Genomic DNA, 26,818 nt, shown 5'->3' with positions numbered 1-26,818 from the left:
GGACTTGTGTTACGGGTACCAGACAACGGAAATATATTTAAGACTTTTATACTATACATATTATATTTAACATTTTTATTATATTATACACAATATATATTTTAATACACCATCCATGACCCAGGGACTTTGAAAACTTTTTGTTCCCTCGGCGGGATTCGAACCCGCGACCCCCGGCCTGAGCTACCAAAAGCCCACCAACTGAGCCACAGAGGTCGTCAAAATAAAACTTTTACTAGGTGTAAAAGTTTTATATCTCCTTAATTAAATTTATTTTAGACCTTATTTTTTATGATTCTATTATGTTATAAGTTTTTGCTATAAATCGCTTACGGCTGTACAAGACAAAAACAGAACGAAATGTTTTATTGGCAATAATATTTTTACTACATAGTACATAGTCCAAAGAAATAGAGAATAATAAACGTATTTTTGTTACTTTACGTACTCATAATATCTAAGACTTTTATTATTCACTTATTACCATACCGTACCTATATCAATAGGTTATTAAGAAAACTTTAATATTATTTGAAATAAAGGTCAACTTCATATCCTAATACAAATATAAAGGGTATTTTTAACCCGGAGAAAAGTAGGGGTAGTCCTGTGGGGTATTAAATTTCACTTTGTGTTGAAAGTAGGGTGAACTCAGCATTTCTATTAAAACCTTTCGGAGAAAGAAACCGCTAGTTGAGGGCGAATCCAAACCTCTCCTATACTTACCATATACGACTGGAAAAATGGAGCAAAGGAGTTAAATTTATTTCTATATATTATTGTGTATAATACATAAATAAATATAACTTCTTCGCTTTTATAAATATTAAAATATTTTTTAAACAAATATTTTTAGAATTGACCCTTGTTCAAAAGAATATTTTCTTCTCATAAAATAATACAGCATAGGCCATAGCATACGCCATACAGAGTATTAAAAATATCTTTGGGTGTGCAAGTAATAATGAGAAGATAAATAATATGTGTGATGTTCACCTATCCGTCCGTATTCGGTCTACCGTCCAAACGGTTTAAGTTATTAAGTATTTTTTTAAATTGGCATGGTATAGCGTTGCGAATAAAAAATGCTAAGTGGAAATAAATATTTTTAACTCCTTTTCATACATATTGTAGAGTAGGAGTGGATTTTTTCTCATGTCTGCTAGAATAGTTGCATATTAGATAGATCTTTAGAAAATATAAGGTTTTTTTTTTTTAATTAAGGGATGACTAGATAAGAGCGCACACTTTGTTTATTTTTTTCTGGAAGTTTCTGTTACGAATACAATCTTCGTCATTAAACACTTAAAATACTTAAAATATCATTCGTTATTGGTAGTAAAATGGAATGTTGTTCTTCATAAGCCCCGGATTTACCCGGCTTAGGGGCGTCAAGCCTGTCTCACTTACACTGCCAATTTAGAAAATCTCGTAACTGAAAACATAGTCTCGATTAATCAAGTGGTGCCGATCGTATCTGAGCCGGGAATTAACACGCAACTCAATAAAATGAGTACGTGTGTGCGACTTTGTTTCTGGCGTTTTAACGTAATTACAAAAGTTTAACAACTTTTTATCTCCCGTTTGTTTATTGTAATACGGTTCATTATTAACTCCTTATTGTATTATCCTTACTTCTTATCTTCTTAATGTTTTTCACCGTGCTGTTGTATTATGCTAGCCTTAGTACAAGTTGGAAGTCGGCTACATGAAGCGGCGGCTGACGACGTGTCGTCGCAATACTACTGGTTTCTATGTATTATTACCCGACTGCCAGGAGGGTTATGTGTTTAGCGCGTATCTTGTATGCGTGTGCGTATTGTAGTGTATGTACATTACAAACACTACAATACGCACAGTCAAGAAGATGACAAATTTTTGAGTGACAAACCTATACATACGAATTAAACTCTTTTATTTATGGTTGAAGTCTGTGGAAAACAAGTCGACAAATTGAAAATGGATTATAGTTTTTTTTTATTGAATCTTAGATACTATTAGACAATGCTTACGCGGCCAGTCTGAGATCAGCTGCGTTCCAGAGATGAGAGTTAAAAAAAATATGATGAAGTCAATATTTTTTTTACAAATTAAACGTAGTAGTCCTAATGTCTTTGTTTCAAAGACATTAGGACTACTACGTCGTACTTGATTGTTGATCGAGTTTGATTGCAAAGAAACGACTAAGCTACTCTACTGTAAAATATTGGTAATTTGATGTTAGAAGTTAATCCCCATAATATATACACCGGCACGCGGCGTGGCGGTTTAGTAAACATTTCAATTGTAGCCATCAAAATACCATAGCATGCAAGAGTAACTAAGTAAAAAACCGATTTATTATAAAAATGGGGTACATAAAATGGGGTTATAAAAATAGCGATCATACAATTGTTATTTTCGTTGCCCTAGCAACTTTTTTATGACAGAACCTGGAGCGATTTTTGAGCCATCCATTGGATCAGAGCCTAGAGGTATAATAATAATATCTATGAACGCTTCACACCACGTCAGTCTGGCCCCGTGCCCATACCGTACCGGCCAGTACCCGAAAGACTTGTGTTACAGGTAAGTACCAAACAACGGAAATAAATTGAATACTTTTATACTTTACATAATATTATAATTATTTAAGTTTTTTATTATATTATGATACACATATTTAATACACATTACACATCCATGACCCAGGAACATTAGAAACTTTTTGTTCCGTCGGCGAGATTCGAACCCGCGACCCCGGCATGAGCACTGATCGCGCGCTCAACCACTGCGCCACAGAGGTCATCAAAGGTATTATTCTATACTTTGTATTTCGATGCTTGTAGCACTTTATATTCAATGTAAATCCTGTAATGAATATTGTGATTTTGCGAAGGGCAATGCCAGTCCCCTTATTCGTGTTTTTAAAAGATTTCGCGGTAATCTGCGACGATCTACATTTAGTGGCTCCTCAATCTCTTTCAAATAATAACCTTAGAGACCGAGATTTGTCAGTGTTTGAGAAGTATGCGAAACAAAGAAACGGAAATTAATAAAGTATTACCGATGTTGTTGCGATGGACGGACGGACGGACAGAGCGAAATTAACTATAAGGGTTCTTTGCAGTTACTATGAAAAACTAAAAGCATTGAATTCAAATCCAAACCTTGCAATTGTTGAGTCGTGGTTACAAATGGCTTTTTGTAATTATATCCACTTAGCTTATTGTCTAATTAACTTAAGAAAAGCTTTATTATTATTCTTCTCATAATCTTCAAGCTTTTATTCTGCATAGACTTTCATATAATCATTAATAGTTTTTGTGTTTATTAGTCCAATATTCACGAAAAAAAAATCTTTTGAAAATCGCAAAAGGATTCATGGTTTCAACAAAGTAAACAAAACTTCTGTACAACCCTCGGGCCACATTTATTTTTTTCACAAAAATTTAAATAACATAATTTCGAAAGTTCTCCTTTATGCTGAAACTTTAAGTATGACCTAACTACTCGTTACCACTATTCCCATTAAAAATGTGAATAAAGCGACTTAAAAATACATTTACAGAAGGAGCTTGCGAGCGTTTTTCGCTCTCGCCGACTCCTGTGGGGTGCATTATATAAATGAACAACGTAAACATTGTTTTATAGAGAAAGAGCATGTAAATGGCGTGCTAATTAGTAGTTGCTTCATCAAAAACTATAGGGCTGTCTGCTTTACTAAAAAGGAAAAACTAAAACAGAAAAAAAATTCAAATACACAAAATATGTATTTGCTGTTACCACAGCATTATCTAATTAACATTATGTAACAATGTAAAAATATAAAACATAACAACATATTTTGAGCGACTTATTTATTTCATGATACCCACATAATATCATTTTAGGTATCCTCACGGCTGGTTAAGAGCCCAGCATTTTACCGAAAAGATAAAAAGCGAGCAGAGAGGAAACATTCCTTCTCGCCATAAACTCGGGAACGGCTAATGATAGACATCTGGCAACCCTAAAATCGTAATGCAACGTACATTTACGTAAACGCGTTATTACGGAGGCTAAATATTAGCCACAACTGATCTAAAATTCCGTTAATCGGTTTAAACACATTCGCCCGACGGCTACACGATATTGGCGAAACTGGTGTCCGATGAATTTAAGCGATGTACACAACTACCATTATTATCGCTTCCCATATCATGAGCATCATCATCAACCAGCAGCCATACTAATATTAAAAATACCTGAGATTGAGAAGGAGACCAGACTACGATATGTGTCCTGTTTCATTCGTCAAGCGTATTCTAAGAGAGGATACGAATGGGACAGGAGATATGAAGTGAGAGGGACGGCTGCAGTCACAAAGCTCTTTTTCCAATACCTGGGATTGAGAAGGAGACCCGACTACGATCTGTGTCCTGTTTCATTCGTCAAGCGTATTTTAAGAGAGGATACGAATGAGACAGGAGATATGAAGTGTGAGGGACGGCCGGAGTCACAAACCTCTTTTTCCCAAGCAAAATACAAACAAAATACAAAATAGTCAAAAAGATAGACATTACACCTTACACCACGCAGATACTGACCGACCACGGCGGATTCACCTTCTACTTGAACAGATTCAAGCTGAAGGAGGATCCGTCGTGTCTGTGTCGTCCAGTAGTGCTAGCACGGCGACCAGCGGAAATGCGAAAGTATGGACAAACTGTGGAAATAAACCTAAGGTGCCGTTCCGATCTTTTTTCGTTCCGAAAAATTCAATTAAAATGCCACTTTATGACAGAATATAGTCACAAACTGTGGAGATAAACATAAGGTGCCATTCCGATCTTTTTTGGTTCCAAATAATTCAATTAAAAAGCCACTTTATGACAGACTATAGTTCTAAAAATTCAAATAATATCCTACATTTGACATATACTATAGTGTGTCATAAAGTGGCATTTTAATTGAATTTTTTGGAACGAAAAAAGATCGGAACGGCACCTTAAGTTTATTTCCACAGTTTGTCCATACTTTCGCATTTCCGCTGGTCGCCGTGCTAGCACTACTGGAGTCGAGGAGATTGTTCCTCACCTGCTACTAGAGTGTCCAATTGTTGCTAGCAATAGATACGATAGAACAAAAATTGGGCGCATCGATAACGGGTGAGAATCTGCCATCCATCCTGAGGGGGAAAAAGCGGGACATCTTCCTAGCTTTTTGCAGGACGATCGTGGGTGTAGTTTATGAGAGAAAAATAGCAATATTATAATCTGTGATACTAATTAGGTTCTATTGATAGCAGATAGGTTAACAGCTGTGATTTTAGGATAGTTTTTGTACGCGCTGTTTTATTGAGTTTTTTACTATTGACATTGTGTAGTTAATTTTAGAAATTGTATTTGTAATTATTAATTTGAATATTGTAATATTATTTGCTATTTTAAATTATTCATAGTAGGCATATTATGAACAGGAAATGTATTTGGAAAAAAATATATTACACTTATGTGGAAAACCAAAAAATAAAATTGTGAATTAACGGGCCCTGATAATGTTGGGGGGAGGAACTAAATAATTTTTTTTATTAAAAATGCAAATATGTGTGTTATTTATCTAATTTGTATATTTATATACTTTTGAGACCCGGGAAAGGACTAATAATAGATTTTTTTTGAGATACAAAATATTATTGTATAAGATTTATATTTGCATTTGAATTTACTACGCCCGTTACTATTGGACCTATTTTTATGAGACATAGATATCACAGAAAATGACATAGAAAACTTTTTATCACCAAAAAATCCAGTTTCCATAGCGCACAAATAAGGTATCAAAAGCCAGTAAAAATAAATTATTCCTAACAATTAATATTTATTTCAAAGATATTTATTACATTTTTGATCAAAGGAATATTAATTTTAACATTTAAATATATTAGTAAGTAGTATTATATACTAATACCTACGTCTCCACAGTGGAGACGTTTATACTCTATCAAGTTGCAATTTCATAATAATATTCAATACTTATTTAATAACACATTAAATATAATATAATAACAATATTTTTGGTATTATGATGATTACGAACTTCGATATATCATACATTGAAATAATATTATATTGTATTGTTGATTGTCATAGAAATCATGAAATTGAGCAGGTAAAGGATCCAATTCCCTGACAGACAGTACTTACAGTACGTTGATATTATAATATGCCAATACCTCATTTATAATTTAATCTGGATGCTCAAATTGCGCCAATTCGCACAGATATAAGCCAACAATGGGACAATCCAACTCTCGATAGCTTCCCATTATGATCGTTTGACCGTTATTGCGGTATAGGTTACTGTAATAAAATCTTACGCATGCAGGTTATAAGGTGAAGAAATGGTCCTTTAAAGATAATAACAATATCAATAATATATATGGACGCTTCACACCACGTCAGTCTGGCCCCGTGCTAAGTACCCGAAGGACTTGTGTTATGGGTACCAACAACGGAAATATATTTAATACTTTTATACTATAAATTATATTTAAGATTTTTATTATATAATACACACAATAAATATACATCCATGACCCAGGAACATCGAAAACTTTTTGTTTCGTCGGCGGGATTCGAACGCGCGACCCCCGGCTTGAGCGCTGACAACACGCTCAACCTCTGAGCCACAGAGGTCGCCACTGAGCCAAAGATGGCTCAAAGATAGTGAAAATTTATTATTGTAATATCTACTTGTAGATGTATAAAGTTTGAGAGTGGTATGTTAACGTTTGTTACTTTCGTCCCCAAAATTATGTACGCTAATTATTCTATTGTAATGCACAATATTATAACAACATTAATGAAAATTAGTTTATTCATCGATCTAACCTAGTTTCTATCATCATCTACATTTAAATAATTATCATAAAATTAGCATATAGTTTTTGATCTTTAAAGCGTATTTATAAATATATTTACAGCAAAAGCATTTATCATTACCAGGCAAATTTTTAAGTACATCAGTAAAAAATTATCCAACCGCTGCAACTGCCTGCTCTTATAAAAACCTCCATTCATCTAATCACAATATTATTGTAATTATTATGCAAATTGTCTTCACGAGTTCTCAACGTTAACTGTTATTAATTATTGTTCAAACAAATCAGATCACGTTCCAATAACTTTTTACCGGCCATTAAATTAAGCAGTTGGCAACTTCATTTATCTCGGCTTGTTCCTCCGCCCGATAACGTTTCGCGACACGGTTTCGAACTTCCCCAAACTTCCAGAAACTTCCAGAAAAGTTGTCAAATCACACCAATCGTTCACAAATTTGTAAGATACTTACGATATACTTTTAAAACAAATTTATGTTTCTTATCTTCGATTAATAGCGCGTTTTAATTCAATGAAGGTCTAAAAATGTATGTGAAATTGATAGTTTTCAAACAATTTTTTATGAGTATAAAACAGATTTAATTTATAACTTATTGTTATATTATCCGAAAAGAAAACTTTTTTTAAAGAATTTATACGTGGGAGAGCCATGCTTCGGCACGAATGGGCCGGCTCGACCGGAGAAATACCACGTTCTCACAGAAAACCGGCGTGAAACAGCGCTTGCGCTGTGTTTCGCCGAGTGAGTGAGTTTACCGGAGGCCCAATCCCCTACCCTATTCCCTTCCCTACCCTCCCCTATTCCCTTCCCTACCCTCCCCTATTCCCTTCCCTTCTCTACCCTCCCCTATTCCCTTCCCTTTCCTTCCTTACCCTCCCCTATTACCCTGTTCCCTCTTAAAAGGCCGGCAACGCACTTGCAGCTCTTCTGATGCTGCGAGTGTCCATGGGCGACGGAAGTTGCTTTCCATCAGGTGACCCGTTTGCTCGTTTGCCCCCTTTATTTCATTAAAAAAAAAAAAAGAATAGGAACAGATTTAATTTATATTGCCACTTACTATATCGTATTCTTATATTGTGAGTAAATTTTAATATTTCAAATTTAAAAGGTCTATTTTCCAATCAAATGTCAATAGCTATGTCCACACTGTGCACTTTCATCTTCAATTTTCGTCATCAACTTTCATATTGGCGCATTCAATAGTTGAATGCGTCAAGGAACGCAATGCCAATATTGTCATTTTTAAAGTTTTGATACGGTCGGAGGGCATGCGTCGCGGGCATGCCTCACGTTCGCTGTTGACTGCGCTATAATGCATACCCTTGACGAACAGAAAAAGGCACAGTGTGGACAAAACATTTGAGAGAGAAATTAGACTTAACACTTTCAACTCCAAGGATCACGCCCGCTTGCCTGTGCCATATCAGCACGTTACCTGTATTATTTATTGGTCAAGCTAATGTCGTGGAATTTCCAAGTATCAAGACAATAAAATCAAAGTTTTACACCAAGTATTTCGGCGTTAGGTGGAGTTAATTTGCGAGTAAGCATCGATCGAGCACACGAGGCTATTTGAGTAGAATAAACTTCTTACACTCGCCCTGTAACCTATTACAAAACACAAAATACGATTTCGTTTTGTTTTTTACTTGTTGAACACATTTCTGTAAGTGCCTTGTACTAAATACAGGTACATTTATTATCCGTGGTACTACTTATTTTATCTCACGCGATAGCAGAAACTGATTTTTTTAACATAAGTACTTGTTATTTGTTATTAAATATTATAGTATTTTATTACATTTAATAATTTAAAGAAGCATTTTACACATTCAACTATATTTTAATCTATAAAATGCTTAAATATAGAAACTATAATGTAATAAAATCTACGTGTAGGAGCAATCACTTTTTGTCAATGTTAAGAATAGATAATTTTATTCATAAATATTACTGACTATTACTTAACCCTTTCGTAGTGATGGTTTCGTAAATGTTTTCATTAATGATTTAAAAATGTTTCATTAATATTTCCGTTACACACCCAAGTCTTACAGGTACTCACTACGGGGCCAGACAGACGTGGTGTAGAGCGTCCATAGATATTATGATTTTTTCGTCAATTAAATTACGTAGGATTCTTAGCTAAGAGAGGCTAAGGGTCATTGTGAATCAGATAGTAACAACAGTCTATCGCTATGACATGACGTAATAGGGGTTCGCGTGACGGGTCCCGTTTGTGTGACGGCGACGGTCGCGCTGCTATACGCAAATATAAACATCACCCTAAATTCTTCCCGTAATCTGAAACATCATCGGAACGGTTACGGTTATCGCCTTATATAAATGATAAACCTGAATCTTGACCGATACGTTAATCTCTACATCATAATATGAACCTCACTTGATATTTTATTTCGGGCTCTCCATCCATGCTAATATTATAAATACGAAAGTGTGTTTGTCTGTCTTTCTGTCTATCTGTCTGTCTATTTGTCTGTTACCTCTTCACACCCAAACCGCTAAACCGATGTTGTTGAAATTTAGTATGGAGATACTTAGGGACCCCGGAAACTACATAAAATACTTTTTATTCCGAAAAAATACCCGCGCGTTTAGGCGACGCCTTGATACATTGGCTGTAGCGATATCGATTTTTCTCAGCAATCACTAAAGCTAAGAAATTAAAGTTCATTGTCAGTATTCATCATGTCTTTGTCTTTGAATTACCCATAGCATAACACGGTTGGTAAACTTTTATAACACAGAATAATCATCCACTGTTAGTAATAAATTATAATCTAAAATATCTATATATAATCTAAAATATCTATCTAAAATATCTATAAATAAGTGCGATTAATAAATATATAATGTATAGTATTTATTAATCGCACTTTGAACAAGATCCAAATTTTAAGGTTCAATGTAAGTTAATATGGCACATTTATTTAATGCTATATTTAATAATATAATAATGTTATTAAATATAGCATTTCATGAATTATTGCATACCAGCATATAAAAATATGTAATTATTCTAGTTGAATGAAATTATTGATAAATGATAAAATTAACACCACGTTTTTTATATTAAGGTGCTCCCTCACCGGGAGCATTCGCGTGTAATGTAACATTATAGATTCGACTTTGAGCATTACATTAGAATACTACCTCCATGACTAACGAGCATTCGCGTGTAATGTAACATTATAGATTCGACGAATATAAAGTTGCAGCAGACGACGTGTCGTTGCGACACGTCATTTCTATCTATTTCTATGAATGTTTCGCTAGCATAGTGTCGCTAGCTGCGCAGGGTATTTCGTAGAAATACATACAAACCAGTAGTGTCTTTACGACACGCCCTCTGCGGTTGCTTCATGTCGTCCGCAGCCAACCAGCACCTTTACATAGCCAGTTTACTGTCACGTAGCATTGATGTTACAAGTTGTATCAAGATAATATTACACATTGTATCATTACATGGTGCGCATTGTAATTTGTAATGCTCAGTTCTCCTCCTTCACTGATGTAATGCTCGACTCTGTAACGTTACATTACAAGCGAATGCTCCAGGTGAGGGAGCACCTTTAGATATACACTGAAGCCCTATTTTTTTACGTAATTTTCCAACGTCGGATACAACTTTCAAACTTTTAAATTCAACCCGCGGCGGCAAAGATTAAACTGTAAGCCAGAAGACTAGTGGTGGGATTACCAACACAAACAACTTGGGTCAGGCATCCCTTTTGTCCATATCAGTAAGGTTACGATAAACTAAAATATTATAATAAAAATTGTTTGTTAACACACAAAATATTATGCAATAGTATATAGCAAGCAGAATTCATCACGTCGTCTAATACGATGCTAAGTATGTCATCATTATTTTACCGAATGAATGTGTAGATTTTGAGTCAAAACAGAGGAATCGCTTTATTTTTAGACATAATTAATATCTATGGACGCTTCACACCACATCAGTCTGGCCCCGTGCTAAGTACCTGAAGGACTTGTGTTACAGGTACCAGACAACGAAAATAAATTTAATATTTTTATACTATACATATATTTAAGATTTTTATTACATCATACACTGTATATTTAATACATATCCAGATCCGGGAACATTGAAAACTTTTTGTTCCGTCGGCGGGATTCGAACCCGCGACCCCCGGCTTGAGCTGCCACACTCTCAAGTCTCAACCAATTGAGCCACAGAGGTCGTCATTTTTTTATTTAAGATACTCTTCAGTAATAAAAAATTTAGAAGGTACTCTTCAGCAGACACACGCCATAATATTATTATTTAACATTCAGTACCGTCTCCTTTGAAATATTGACGACCATTATCTTTTTTGGAAATCTTAACAGCCATAATATTATAACAAAATGCTCTCAATCTAATGGTAGATAGTAGTAAAAAACTAATAGTACAAATCTGTTACTGACATAGCGTAAAAGAGTTGTTGAATAATGACTAGTATGTCGGTGGGTGCGGTTAGGCGGTTAAAAGCCTTGTCTTGTCCCAAGTCGGTGCGAGATAAAATATCACCCATCAATATAATTTAGCGTCGTCGTAAATAACTGTCATAAAGTGTATATGAATAATAATCGTTTTTTTACGAGCATCACATACATTATAAGCAAATTGGTGTAAAGAATGGATGCTTTACATAAACCACATAACATACGAACCGAATATAAACCAAATAACAACGAATTCTAATGATGAAGTTTGCTTTATTCAAAAAAATAAATAAAAAATCGGCCAAGTGCTAGTCGGACTCGCGCACGAAGGGTTCTGTACTGTTATAGAGCAAAAATAAATCAAAAATTGTGTTTTTTGTATGGGATCCCACCTTAAATTTTTATTTTAATTTAATATTATTATTAATTATTAAAGTACACATATAATTTAGGCCTTTGTGAAAATTTCAAGTGCCTACCTGTTGCCATTATTGATAACTAGCAAAAAAGGGCAAAAAAATCACGTTTGTTGTATGGGATAAAATATTAATTTTATTTTATTTTTAGTACTTATTTGTTATTATAGCGGCAACAGATAACCCTTCAGCTGTGGCGGCCATTTTGAAAAAAAAGCGCATCTGTGGGGCTACTTCTGGATGTTCACGCGTGACGCGTTAAAATGACGATAACTCTAAAATTCCTTATGGGGGATGCATATTATAACTATGTCATTGGAATCTGTATGAATTAAGCTCAGATAATAAAAATAAATTAATCCTATTTTGCTATGTTAAGTCTTATTAATTTAAATTTGAAATCGGAATTACAAAAAAATTCAGGCTTTTGTCCTTTTAATAAAAAATGAAAAATTATTTAAAATATTTTATTAAATTTACTTAAATAAACATTATTTAACATTCATCAATAAGAAAAACACACTTCTCCGTACATTTTTTTCACCCACAAGCTTTACAAAAAACAAAACTTGTCAGTACTTGCGCGATTTTATGACAAGGGTCAAGTTTGAAACTTCTAGCAATCGTCGTAAGCAATGAGTTTCTAAAATACTAGAGTAGCAATGTCTTACAAAAGATTCTCAGAAATGCGTAACCACTTTTTTGTTCAAAAGACAATGTCAAGTCATATATTCGTTATGTCATTATGTATGTGAGATATGCCTGCAGGCATCTTCGAAGTGGCAACGCGTTGCTACCGTAAACTTCCAATCTAGTTACGTTAGTAACATAGAATATCATTGGTCGTAAGTGTGTTTTAGAGCCATTAGAAGTGACTATAGCCCGTCTTTGTTATATTAAGTACATTTTGTGCAAGTTAGAGCGGTAAAGATATAGTTTACGATATACTGTGGTTAAAATAAAACACGAAGGTGATACTCGAGCTCGAGGAGCGCGGTCCACAGATGCGCGCATTTTTGACATCGAGCTCCTAGAGCGTGGTCCACAGTTGAGGGGGTATACGAGTACAATATAATCTGTGAAAATTTCATAAGTCTAGCTACAGCGGTTCTTGAGATAAAGCCTGGTGACAGACAGACAGACAGACGGACAGACAACGAAATCTTAGTAATAGGGTCCCGTTTTACCCTTTGGGTACGGAACCCTAAAAATCTAAGAAATTATAGTACTAAGTAATTATTATTCCAAAATGTAAAAAAGCGCGCCAGGAATTTGTATACTAGGAATTTAGGTAATGCGAATTAAAAAAATGGAAATTCCGATAATCTTGAAATAAGAAGATCAGGATTATAAAAATGGATTATCCTAATACTGATTAATTATTTATTAAGTCTCGACTCATAAGAAAAAGAAAAATCCAATTTGACTTCAAAAGCCACGATACCAACACTGTGTCGTCATGGCAACGGAGGCTTATGCTAAGCGAAATTGTCTTGTTTGGGGAATTCATTAGGGAACTCCATAATCCCATTGATAGTGGAAAACCTAATCAAAATACATTTAACTCGTTATTTACTTGCGTATGTAAGTGGCTCTCTTCGTGTTAAATATTAATACATAATCGTGGTCTATATTTATATTTCAGGTTCTGCCTATAACCTAAATTTAGACCGTGGTAATAATAATTTATGTTATATGTGTACTCTAAAGAATATAATTAAAACATCATTATCATACATTATTGAGTAATTTAAACGTATAATTATATTGTTCCACGTAATGCAGAGAAATATGATTTAAAAATTATATATAATTTATTTCGTCACGTTTTTTGAGAATAAGAGTACCTTCACACTAAGTCATCAGTAGTGCGGCAGCGCGACTTCTGTACTAATTTAAAAAGTTAAAACACATGCTTTTAGCACGCACTTAGACAAATCGCCATCTTGGATGTTCGCCATGTTGGATTTAAGTCACGTGACTATTTTTTTCGTATTTCTGACAGCAAATCCATTTGATACCCATTTCATGAGGCTACATTTCAAACAGCCTGTCCGCCATCTTGGGTGGCCGCCATATTGGATTTATAGTGACTTTCTTATCTAGTCATGTATTGTCATGTATTAAGTTAAGTACCTACCTATGCAAAGATTTCTAAAACTCATTGAACTCAGAGCGTGTGCAAAATTTCATCCTAATCAAAGACCGAAGTGGGTCAAATAAAGATTCCAAGATTTTTTTACATACATATTTAGTTACAATAAAGCGTGTAAAAATAAAAAGAGACGCGCGGCTGTCGCGCTGCTACCGCACTACTGGCGACCATTAGGTCTAAATTAGGTCTAAATTAATACTGCCTTAATCACATTAGTGAAGGCAGTATTAATTTAGACTGAAACTAACACTGATGTAAAACCTAAAACCGATTTCTGTACAGTCTGAAAATAGCTATAACGAATAACTATTTATGTTTATTCTAAATGGGCGAATGTTAAAAATAGTTCCAAAGAAATCTAAGGAATCGATTGATTCCAAAACACTGAGATTTGTTGGTCGATTCAGTATAGATAATTGTATTTTTATTCTTAAGCTAACCATAACATGTTTTGGGACCTATGCCATCATTTGCCCAATTCGATTTTGCGGTTAGCGTTTTTGTTTTCGTATTCTGGCACACTCTTGTTGTGACGGAAAAAAACATCACTTATCCCATATCTGCACATAACCTATTAATATTTCGATTATGTATCATCGAGTTTCAAGTATTTTATTTACCAATAAAATCAATGAAATAGAATTGTGACATTCGCAACTCGTTGGTTCGTTCCCGGGACTTTATCTGCATACCCATCAAATTCGATTTAGCGATTTAAGCGTGAAGAAGTAACAGACAGACACACTTTCGTATTTATGATATTAGTAAGTATAAATTAAGTACTTTCTTATAATATAATAATATCTATGGACGCTTCACACCACGTCAGTGGGCTTACCCCGTGGTAAGTACCTGAAGGACTTGTGTTACGGGTACCAGACAACGGAAATATATTTAATACTTTTATACTATACATAATATTATATTTAAGATTTTTATTACCTATATGATACACATATTTAATACACATCCATGACCCAGGAACCTTGAAAACTTTTTGTTTCCTCGGCGGGATTTGAACCCGCTCCCCGGCTTGAGCTACCAAGTACCAACAGCCCACCAACTGAGACACAGAGGTGGTCGTCATATTATATCTTATGCCTAATCTTAACTGTATAAAGTAGCCCTCTATATTATTGAAGAGTAACAAAATTCTTGACTAAGTTTAAAGAAGCTTTAAAGCGGTTATGAAACAGCTGAATTTAAGCATAAAACTGTAAAATACTAACTACTGTTACAAGATAAGCGACTCTTTATGGACTGTGCAGCTGTACTGGCAGCGGTGTTGTGCATTCACAAAAAGCTGCAAAACCTTGGAAAATTGTACTCATTTACTTCTGGAAATTGGGTTAGTAATAGGATTGTGTGTTTAGTGATAATTGAGTATTCTTGGCTAGTGACCATTTTTTGTGCACTGTAAATTCCAAATAGTACATCCTTCTTACGAATTACATCTTACGATCTCACCGAACTTGTTATCAAACCGGGGGTAGAAACTAGAAATCAAGAAGATACAAAATATCTTAAATAGCAATAATAATTACGAGTTGACATTTTTTAAGTTTGCAATTATTGCAGTATTTTTATGATTCCATGACGTCCTATCGATGGATATAGGCCTTAACAGTATTCTTTCAAAAAGGAATAATACATTGTTTTTAATATCGTTTACAATATATTTTTAGACAGATCCACATCTGAAAGCCACGTGGGTGAAATCGCAAAATAGGATCAAAATGTTTATTTATGAAAGACAGTACAACAACACAGAATTGGTTTTATCTCACGGACAAAAACAACGCTTTTAGATGAAGGTTAAATAAAATGTCTATTTACAGAAATTTGCAATGTTAGAACTCTATGTAGGAGCTGCATTCCAAATTTTTCGTTGTAATTAAAAGTAATAAAAAGTAATTAAAAGTATAAATAGATAGTGCTTAGATTGTTATATCCTCAGATAACTTTTTTAATTAATATTATTGTTTTAAAAAGGATTTCTTGTAAAAGCTACTCTTAAAATAGTCCTTAAATAATTTCCATGAAAACAAGTATGCTGGCAAGTGGAAAAAGCAGATTATTTTTTCATTAATGTCTATTAAATTACTTTTCTTTCTTTAAACTCCGAGAAATTAGTACGAGAAAGTAGTTGTTAAGCACACCTACATATTATGGTAAAGTCTCTGAGTTATTACAGCCTCACTGAAACTTAAACAAAATAACTCAGACAGTAATAAAAAAATCCCAGAAATTTTATCACAGCTAAATTCGCTACCGTTCAACAATACTCGTGAGAATTCACCCTTCTTATCATAAAAAATAAAGATATATTTTCAGGCTTATATAGTGCTTATATTATCCTTTTGTAGGACCATAAATTATAGATCTTTTTACTGTATGTAAAACTGTATTTCACGTTTATAGCTTACAATAAAAACTCCTCGTACGATAAATTAAATTTCTGTGTAATATCGGGCAGGCAAACGTGAAATATTGTCTCACAAAGTCAATAGTTATTGTCTATTTTATCTCAATTCAACTACCACTTAGATTAGTCCTAATTCCATTCCACTTAAGGATCATTTCGCTTCAGCAGGTCACATATGCACCATCGGTATAACGAGAATCGAGATAGTAAAATTTGAGTGCCGAGAAAACAGACGTAAGCGATAAGACCGATACGGCTTTATTACGCCTTTAGTGTATTGACTCCTGAAAATACGTATGAGCAAAAACGTTCATTATCTGCTCAAGCGAGCAAATAAAACAGTATGGCTCCCCGGGGCCAGTTTACTTGGATATTGGGTCCCGCAAGCAAATTTGCTTCAGGCTCTTCGAACGCTTAGGTCTAAGCGTGTGACACAAACAATGATATTTATTTGAACTGTACTGAAGTTCGGGGCTTTGTATTGCAATAATATACTTTTATATCCTAGCTCGTGTAGTTTATGTGCTTGTATTTTATTGATATATTTTATAAACAGGATGATTTATTATATTTATGAATGCCTTTTGATCTTCCCTTAAGCCTGGAATTTACAAAGTTTAAAAAAATATGCGTTTTTATCAATTGCTTAACATAACAAAAAGTATACAATTCAGCAGTTCTGAATCAAATACAAAACGAAAACCTTCGTACAGATAACACTATTTAACATTAGCTCCACCCCAACATTTACTTTTGTTGAACAAACACGAGCCAGTGTTGGCGTAATTAGGAACTTTAATAACACTGACTCTGATAGTTTCACCCTATTTGCTAATAGAATACAGTTCAGTAATAACGTTTCTTATACTTTTTATGAATGCTGACCTAATTGTTCTAGGCCGTATGAGTTGCGGACGTTAACTTTTACTGTTGTTGGAATAAAGACAATTACTATGAAAATCTTTGTTTACTGACGTAACGGTACGCTTATACGGGCAACTAAAATTGCTCAACTCTAGTCAATTCTCGTCAACTTTGACGTCACGACTACATCAAGCAATTTGCGGCAACAAGCAGCAATATTGCGCAATACAATATTGAGTGATGTGGCCATCGAATATTTGAGCGATATGACGTTGTGCGAAATGAAATAAATTGCTCCATATTGCTCCACTAATTGCTCCAGATCGCTCCATTCGTGTCGCCGAGCAATTGTTGCCGTAATTATTGCCCGTGTAAGCGCATCTTTAGATAAAAACATACCGAGCGCTTTCTGACAAACGGCACTTGTAGACAGCAGTCGCCGGCACGCGTCGACGGCAGTAGTTAACTGCTGTTGACATGTGTCAAAAGACTCAAAGAAAAAAAACCGGCGACTGCCATAGACGCGTGCCGTTGACAAGTGCCGTTCGTCTGTAAGAAGCCTTAGATATACAGGGTGTAACAAAAATAAGTGATAATACTTTAGGGTGTGTACGTGTTCCTTGAAGAGAGTTCACTGTGAAAGTAGCAGCGCTGAAAGACCAAAAATTTTTTTCACTTTTGTATGGGGAAACTCGTGACGCTCGGGCCCTTGCCCATACAAAAGTGAAAAAAAATTCGTCTTTCAGAGCTGCTACTTTCACACTGAACTCTCTACAAGGAACACGTGCACGCCCTAAAGTATTATCACTTATTTTTGTTACACACTGTAAAATATACGTTATACTTTTAAGTTTATATTCAATAATCATTCATGTAACTATAATAATAGCTCCCACACCGGTTTCAGTGACGGTGGCCGGTTTCATTGAAACCAGGCCAGCTACGCCAGGAGTAATTTTATAGTGCCCAAGTGTGTGCGCAGTACACAAGAGCACTCTCAATTCCTTTACTCTCATAACCCAGTGGGACGAACGACCGACACGACTGGCGAGAGATCAGGCGCAGGACCGACTTTTTACATGCCCATCCGACGCATGGATCATCTTACTTGTCAGGCAATCAGGTGATCAGCCTGCATTGTCCTAACCACTTGGAAATAACATGTTTCCAACGCGGGAATCGAACCCACGACCTCCGAGTCAAGAGCCGCGCTCTATACCACTAGACCACGGAGGCGTCATGTAACTAATACTATACTCAAGTAAGTAATATCTTCACTCTTAAGCCGCTGCACCGATTTTGTCGAAGTTTGATATGGGTATACCTTGAGTTTCAGGAAAAGACAAAGGAAAATTTTTATCCTGGAAAAGTCTACGGCTTAAAGTAGTTTTAGCGATACAAAATTGCAGGAAACATTTTGTAATATATTAGCTAAAAGCCGAGCTTTGTGAGGACTCGCGTCGTCACACTGACTTAACTGACTAATGATAACACATCTACATATAAATAAAAATTACTATTTTAAAGCACAAATCAATAGGCGTGATAGTTTTTCGTAAAGTGTACCACAAAATGTACAGGTTGTGGGATGTTATACTAGTGATATTGTTACGTGCTAGGGTTCGAAGAATTCGGAGAGAAAGACCTGGTGACTCTCTTGAAGACTTTATTCACTATGTCTAGGTCACACAAGCACACACTAGGTCACAACACTTAGAACTAAGTCCAAACACCAATCACTAGGTCCAATCACTAAGCACTATCACTGTCCTAGGTCGTAGCCAAGTCGCGGGTTTCACTGGTTCACTCACTATTGATCACTTGTTGCCACTCCGAAGTCGCCTTGATGATAGCTCGAAACGAACTGAATCGCCGGGCTGTCTACCTGCGGCTTTTTATATGGCGAGACGAATTCCAGAAAGTTCCCGATTCACGTAAACAAGTAAACAAGTATGGGAACTTTCTAGGAGGCTCGAGCATGTACCACCTAGCGCCATCTAGTTTCGAGTAGGGGATTTATGTGTAGTGTGTCGCCTGATCAGTTTCGCTGGTTTGCCGCTAGATGGCACTACGTGTCCGAATACCATGTACCGTAACAATATTATACTGATTATACTCATTTTCAACCAGAGTTCAGAGACAAACCGAAATTGTGTTGGCATTTTAATATAAAACTCCTAATTTAAAAGTTAGCCTTAAGGCTTAATTAAAAGTTGGGTACAGTAACATTTTGATCAAGACCTTATGATGAATCGACGGAACTTCTTAAATTAAATAAGCACGCGTTAAGATTGGGTACTTTAAAAATTAGATTGAAGTTGGTAGAAAAATATTATATCTTTTAAGCAACAAAATATAAAGCATGGATAGTTCAAAAAACCATTTTCTTTTAGACGTAAGTTTATTAACTTTTGCAAATTTGAAGTGTAGTAATCAACATAATTACAGTCTCATTCATCCACAATATAAACTTATACTTTTATTATTATGGAAAAAATATTTTCTTATGAAAAGGGACCATTACGAGATATCATAATGTCTATTGTTTTGTTCCTCGACATTTTTAAACAAAAATGAACAGTGTTACTTCTATCACGGCTTTGCAAATAAGATACCAGCGTGGTAAAAATGTAAAAACTTACGCGGTACACCTGGATGGACAAAGTTTAAAAATATAATATGTAAATTACTTTGCTAAGATGGTGCTTCCGTATGACAAATTATAATATTACTTCTTTAGATTTTTATACATGAGTTCACTATGTAATAAATTATATTTTAAACTAATTCTTACACATCAAATAGGTTTTCCTAGCTTAAAATTTTAAATATTTAAGTTACAATTTGAAGAGGAAAGCGTAATTTTTGAGCAAGCCGTATTGTAAATATTGTATCAGTTTACTTAGTAGCAAATGCTACGAGTATAAATTCTTTTTGCGCTGCATAATATATATTTTTTTTTAATTTATTTATTTAAAGGTCGCTTGTAACAACTATGGTCATTAGCGACCACAAGCATTTACAGTAAATACAATATTAAATCAAAGAATAATAACTAATCAATTTTAAGAATTTTACAGTATTTTCGTAATCACTAAAACAATCTTTAAGCGTTTTATGTAAATTAACAATACATCTTTCGGAAGTAAAAAATGGACAATCAATTAGTAAATGTTTTATACTTAAATTACTATTACATCTTGTGCATTTATTTACAGGGGCTTTAGTGATAAGATATAGTTATGTTTGAATATTGTTTGTTTTGTTTCAGAAGTGCCACGTTTTGAGGACAGTTTAAACAATTTAACTGTATCCTTGGGACGAGAAGCTGTGTTCACCTGCGTCGTCAATGATCTCGGCTCCTATAGAGTGAGTGAATACATAATCTTATATCTTTAAACGAGCAATTCTTGTATATATATATATATATTTGTATGGGAAAACTCGTGACGCTCGGGCGCTGCTACTTTCACAGTGAAGTCTCTACAAGGAACACGTACACACCCTAAAGTATTATCACTTATTTTTGTTACACCCTGTATATATATATATATATATATATATATATATATATATATATATATATATATATATATATATATATATATATATATATAATTGGAATATAATTGGAAAAAATATGACTCTTCCTGACATCTATTGGCGAATAATAATACTACTTTGTGAGCAACTTATTGTTTTAACGACCAGCAGATGGCGTTATTAAGTAACACGAAGTCAATGAGTGTTTTTGCTATACCGAGCAAAGCTCGGTCATCCAGGTACTATAACTATTATCCGGCACTTATCAATAAGTGGTGAAAGAGCCCTTTACCTATTTAATAATACTCATTAATGATAGTAATGGTTAACCCACGGTTAACCATTATAATACTATTATTATATTAAAGCTACTAACATAAAAAAAAAAATATAAATTAAAACTCTCCCCTCGTGACCACGGCCGTTGCAACACGGCCGAAACGTCGAGAAAAAGTATATGTACTCGTACTAGCATTACTACTTGAATAAGTCGCGTTAAGTCCCGATTAAAAAGTTTTAATTATAATGCAACGCGAAAGTTTAAAATGTTATAATTTTTTTTTTTAATGAAATAAAGGGGCAAACGAGCTAACGGGTCACCTGATGGAAAGCAACTTCTGTCGCCCATGGACACTCGCAGCATCAGAAGAGCTGCAAGTGCGTTGCCGGCCTTTTAAGAGGGAACAGGGTAATAGGGGAAGGTAAGGATGGGAAGGGAAGGGAATAGGGGAGGGTAGGGAAGGGAATAGGGTAGGGGATTGGGCCTCCGGTAAACTCACTCACTCGGCGAAACACAGCGCAAGCACTGTTTCACGCCGGTTTTCTGTGAGAACGTGGTATTTCTCCGGTCGAGCCGGCCCATTCGTGCCGAAGCATGGCTCTCCCACAAAAATATACCTACTTCTATGCGCAGATGGACATGGAAATATTTAGCCGCTAGCCAAGCTTGTTTGCTTAGATCTATAAGATGACGTAATATAATAGATTTCAATTTCCTATATCTCACTATTTGTAAGAATTAGTAAAAATACATTTTTATCCAAAGTCCGTAAAGTGTTCCATTCTTAGATGGCATTGATTAAACTTTATTACCGGTACAAGCTGAAAAACATAGGTTGAATGTTTCGCAAGTGTTTTTAATGTTTCCCCGCATAGGGAAATTACACCTACAGCGCCTGTAATAGTAGTATTTTCACGTGGCTCATACACATTAAATGTTCGACAGCCCGTAATAAACAATTAAAATTTTCAAGAACAGGAAAGAAGTGTTTAGAGCGCACGCGAACAAACCGCTGTTCGACTTGTTAACACAAACTTAAATTAATTGATTGTGATCGTGCATATATTACATGTATTACGGGTTTTTTGTAATGATACAAGGTTACGAGTTCTTTTTGTGACATAATACAGCAAATAAACTTTTTCTGAAAGTTTTTCGTAGTAGTGTATCGTTTCGCTAATATAAACGCACATACTTACTCAACTCTTAAAAGTCTGGAACACTATCCATATTTTTTTAACGGTTGAAAATTCAATACGCTACTTATAACACCCCTCTTTTCGGTTGTCGGGGGAAATACACGACCGTCATTAGCTTTAGCCTGATCTGTAAAACATGTTCGCTTTTGTTCCCAACTAAAACTGAGCAATGTTCCGTGGATTTCAATCGAGAAAATGCAATGTTTAACGTTTATCCTATGGAAATTGCACATATTTTTATGTGCAGTCTCTTTATGACCATTTTAAAATTCGTTCAACCATTTTCGCGTGACAGACAATTCAACAAAAACATAAACATTTATATATCATAATTTTGCAGGTGGCGTGGCTACGCGTGGACACGCAGACGATCCTGACGATCGCGACCCATGTCATCACCAAGAACCACCGCATCGCCGTCAACCACAGCGACCGGCGAGTGTGGTTCCTCCACATACACGACGTGCGCCAGTCCGACCGCGGCTGGTATATGTGCCAGCTCAATACAGACCCCATGAAGAGCCAGACTGCCTATCTGGACGTAGTTGGTAAGTACCTAGTACCTCAACACAGACCGTATGAAGAGCCTGACCGCTTATCTGGACCTAGTTGGTAAGTACTAAGTATAATTTAGTATATTCCACTATTTCCACTCTCAGCGCTGGGAACCACAGTAGTCACTGGTTCCTTCACATAGACGACTTGCGATAGTCCGACCGCGGCATGACAACGCAGACCTCATGAAGAGCCATACCACGTCCTATCTGGACATAGTTGGTATGTATCACAGAGTTTTATACCTTTATCATCAGTGATGAGAATCTCAGTGACGGGCGAGTGTGATTCCTGACACACACAACGTGCGCCAATCCGACCGCGTCTGGTACATGTGCCAGCTCAACAGTCAACACCCTATGAAGAGCCAGACCGACTATCTGGACGTAGTTGGTATGTGCCACAGATTTTGTACCCTCATCATCAGCGCTGGGAACTACAGTGCTCGAAGTATGTGGTTCCTGCACATTCACGTGCCTCAGTACGACGGCGGCTGTATGTATATCATAGAGTATTAGTGATTAGCTCATACCATCCCTTGAATGTCACAGGTAGACGTAATATTAGGTTTTTAGGCTACTGATGTTTTTAAAACTAACAAGGCAACGATCGACGTAAGTATGAAATAAGTCAAGTTATCTGGTTCAAAATGTGTAATAATCCTGAATATTTTTGTCAAAATTTTAAATCCTTTCTCTAATATTATAATATAGACTAGATTTTTATAATTGAAAGAATAGGATGTATTATGCGCGTCTATTAACTTTTATTTAAATAAAAAGGAATAGGCTATTCAATAACTATTAATTCGTTTAAAAATGTTAGAAAATTTCTTTTATGCAGGCATTCTGATTTTTCTCGTTGAAATAAAAACTCATTATCGTATAAAGTGTTCACGTTTATGCTTATTTTAATTAAAACTTGGACTATACGTGTATTTAATAAGCTAAAACGACTTTTCTATAATGAGCGTTCAATTTTGATATCCATATTATAGCTATTTTTATCTCCTGTTTGTACCTTAATGGTGATTGCAAAATGGATAACTTTTGATGACAGTGTATTTTTCACGAAAATTAGAGTCTTGGGGATTCAACGTGCTTGACCTGTCTGGGGCGTCGTAACTCCCAAACGAATGAACCCGTGCCTTTAACGTTTTAAAGTTGAGATGACAGGTGCCAGCGTTACCTTTTTAGTGTTCCGTACCCAAAGGGTAAAAACGGGACACTATTACTAAGACTTCGATATCTGTCCGTCAGTCCGTCTTCCCGTCAGTCTATCTTCAGGCTGTATCTCAAGAACCGCTATAGCTAGACTTCTGAAATTTTTACAGATAGTGTATTTCTGCCGCCGCTATAACAATAAATACTAAAAACTAAATAAAATTAATTATATTTAAGGCTCCGATACAATAAACGTGATTTTTTCGGCCTTTTTTGCTCTATATCAATATGGAAATGGAAACAGGTAAGCACTTGAATTTTTCAGAAAATCCTTTGTTATAATATATTTACTATGTGAACTTTAATATTTAACTAGCTATTTGACCGAGCTTTGCTCGGTATTCGATAAAACACGAATAAAATGACATTTTCTAAAAATGATTCCTAGCTAGATTGTTTTATCGCCCCCGAAACCCCCTATATACTAAATTTTATAAAAATCGTTGGAGCCGATTCCGAGACAAACTAATACAAAAACCAATTTTTTTTGGCCTATTTTTGCTCTATAACAGTACCCTTCGTGCGCGAGTCCGACTCGCACTTGGCCGATTATTTGTTTTTCTTTACCTACGTTCTGGGTAGTCTATAGGTAGGGAATCTATATTCGTACTACTCAGAATGTAAACCTAACAAATTCGAAAGACTGTCCTGTATATTTAATAAATTATAAAACAGTTTAACATATTATTTGACTATGACTGTACCAAATAAGTGGTAGCTATTGCTATCATGGAAGCCTCAAAAGTGCTTGATTTAAATTCAATAAAATATACACATAGGAAATTCAGTTTATATTAATGAATCATAACTTCGCCTTTGTGGATTGCGTACTCAAACAATTTATTAAAACTTTGAATGAAATTCATCCGCTAATAGAATTAAAGGCCTCTTTTAATGACGCAGCGACCGTGTAGTTTATTTTTTTGTTTATTTTATATTTTTATTTTGTTTTTATGTGGCACTTTAGTGGTACAAGTTTTTGTGGTTTATTTTATGATTTCTCATTATCCTAACAAAAGGAACTCAAATAATATCTTATATATAAAATTCTCGTTCACAATGTTCGTTCCCGTACTCCTCCGAAACGGCTTGACCGATTCTCATGAAATTTTGTGAGCATATTGAGTAGGTCTGAGAATCGGCCAACATCTATTTTTCAAACCCCTAAGTAATAACTAATAAGGGTTGTTCACATTATTAAGAATTATTTATATGACAAAACAACGTTTGCCGGGTCAGCTAGTCTCCTATATAAATAAGTGCCATAATATATAAACATAAAAACTTCGAACTTAGCCTTTTAAGTATGTAAACAGTATAGAAATAAAATACCATAATATAGAGCTTACATAAAAAATTATACTTAATATTAACTTATTTACGTTACATTACTTAAGACATAAGAAGGGCTAGAAAATTTATCTTTTAATAATTAGAAGCATTAAAATTGTCTATATAAATCTATAATCTACAACTAATACAACATTAGACAAGAAAAAAAGAACAAAACTAAGTGATAATACTTAAGGGTGTGTATGTGTTCCTTGTAAGAAGTTCACTGTGAAAGTAGCACCGCTGAATGACCAACATTTTTTTTCACTTTTGTAACACCAACCGCCCCTGCGTCAGAAGTTTCCCCATACCGACAAAAGTGAAAAAAAATTTGGTCTTTCAGCGCTACTACTTTCACAGTGAACTCTCTACAAGGAACACGTACACACCCTAAAGTATTATCACTTAGTGTTGTTCCAGCCTGTATAAAAAGCATGCAACACGTCTTGTTTCCAATTATAGCTTACTAAAAAGGTTTTAAGCTAATTCCCCTCGTTATTTAGTTTATGTAACTTAAGGAATACTTAAGTTTAATGGTCTAAGGCTTGACGTCGGTTTCGTTTCGAAACTTTCAATTGAAATTATACTACGCCACAGGCAGTATAAAAGCTGTTTAAAAGGAAAATAAGCTGCAGTTTTATAAAAAAGCTTTAAGTTTGTAATTAAACTTGTTTCTGTGTGGATTTCACATAGTGGTTCATACTTTTAAGTACTTTCATTATCCACATGAATAAAAGAGCATTTTATAAAGGTTTGAAAACCTTAATCTTATGTGAGTACGTTAGCTTTCAGTCTCTATAGTGTTATTACTTTGACTCGAGCAAAAACGGTAATAAACAAGTGACTCATACGTGAAAAATCCACAAAACAAAATTTAATAATGTCACCATTCTTCTATATTAATGTTAGATATTATGTTTGTAAGTTTGTATTGGGTCGGAAACTTTTAGATCGATTTAGTAATTTCCCCTTATACACACACACACACAGATATAGAGTAGCTCACGCAGTAAATGACCAGACTACTGATTATTGTAAAAAAATCTACGGTTACCGCGGGATTTCCATTTGTGCGTTCTAATTTAGTCAGGGAAAAACCTATAGTCAAATGAAAAGGTACTGGCGTAGGTGTTTTTATACGTGGGAGAGCCATGCTTCGGCACGAATGGGCCGGCTCGACCGGAGAAATACCACGTTCTCACAGAAAACCGGCGTGAAACAGCGCTAGCGCTGTGTTTCGCCGAGTGAGTGAGTTTACCGGAGGCCCAATCACCTACCCTATTCCCTTCCCTACCCTCCCAAATTCCCTTCCCATCCCTACCCTCCCCTATTACCCTATTCCCTCTTAAAAGGCCGGCAACGCACCTGCAGCTCTTCTGATGCTGCGAGTGTCCATGGGCGACGGAAGTTGCTTTCCATTAGGTGACCCGTTTGCTCGTTTGCCCCCTTATTTCATAAAAAAAGGTGTATTATTTCCATCAAACAAATA

The 26,818-nt window shown here is 35.2% G+C and overlaps 1 protein-coding gene across 1 annotated transcript in view; it reads left to right on the top strand.

Moving 5' to 3' along the window:
• LOC121740333 (lachesin-like) overlaps nt 1-26,818 on the top strand; it is a 55,932-nt gene that overhangs the window by 4,064 nt on the left and 25,050 nt on the right. The window contains exons 2-3 of the mRNA XM_042133003.1: nt 20,469-20,566; nt 22,560-22,767. Coding sequence (XP_041988937.1) covers nt 20,469-20,566; nt 22,560-22,767 — 306 coding nt within the window. The remainder of the gene's footprint in view (nt 1-20,468; nt 20,567-22,559; nt 22,768-26,818) is intronic.

The sequence above is a fragment of the Aricia agestis genome, chromosome 3 (genome assembly GCF_905147365.1).
Source record: "Aricia agestis chromosome 3, ilAriAges1.1, whole genome shotgun sequence".
NCBI lineage: Eukaryota > Metazoa > Arthropoda > Insecta > Lepidoptera > Lycaenidae > Aricia > Aricia agestis.
The sequence above is the reverse complement of the archived record's forward strand: the minus strand, read 5'-3'. Positions and strand labels throughout refer to the sequence as shown.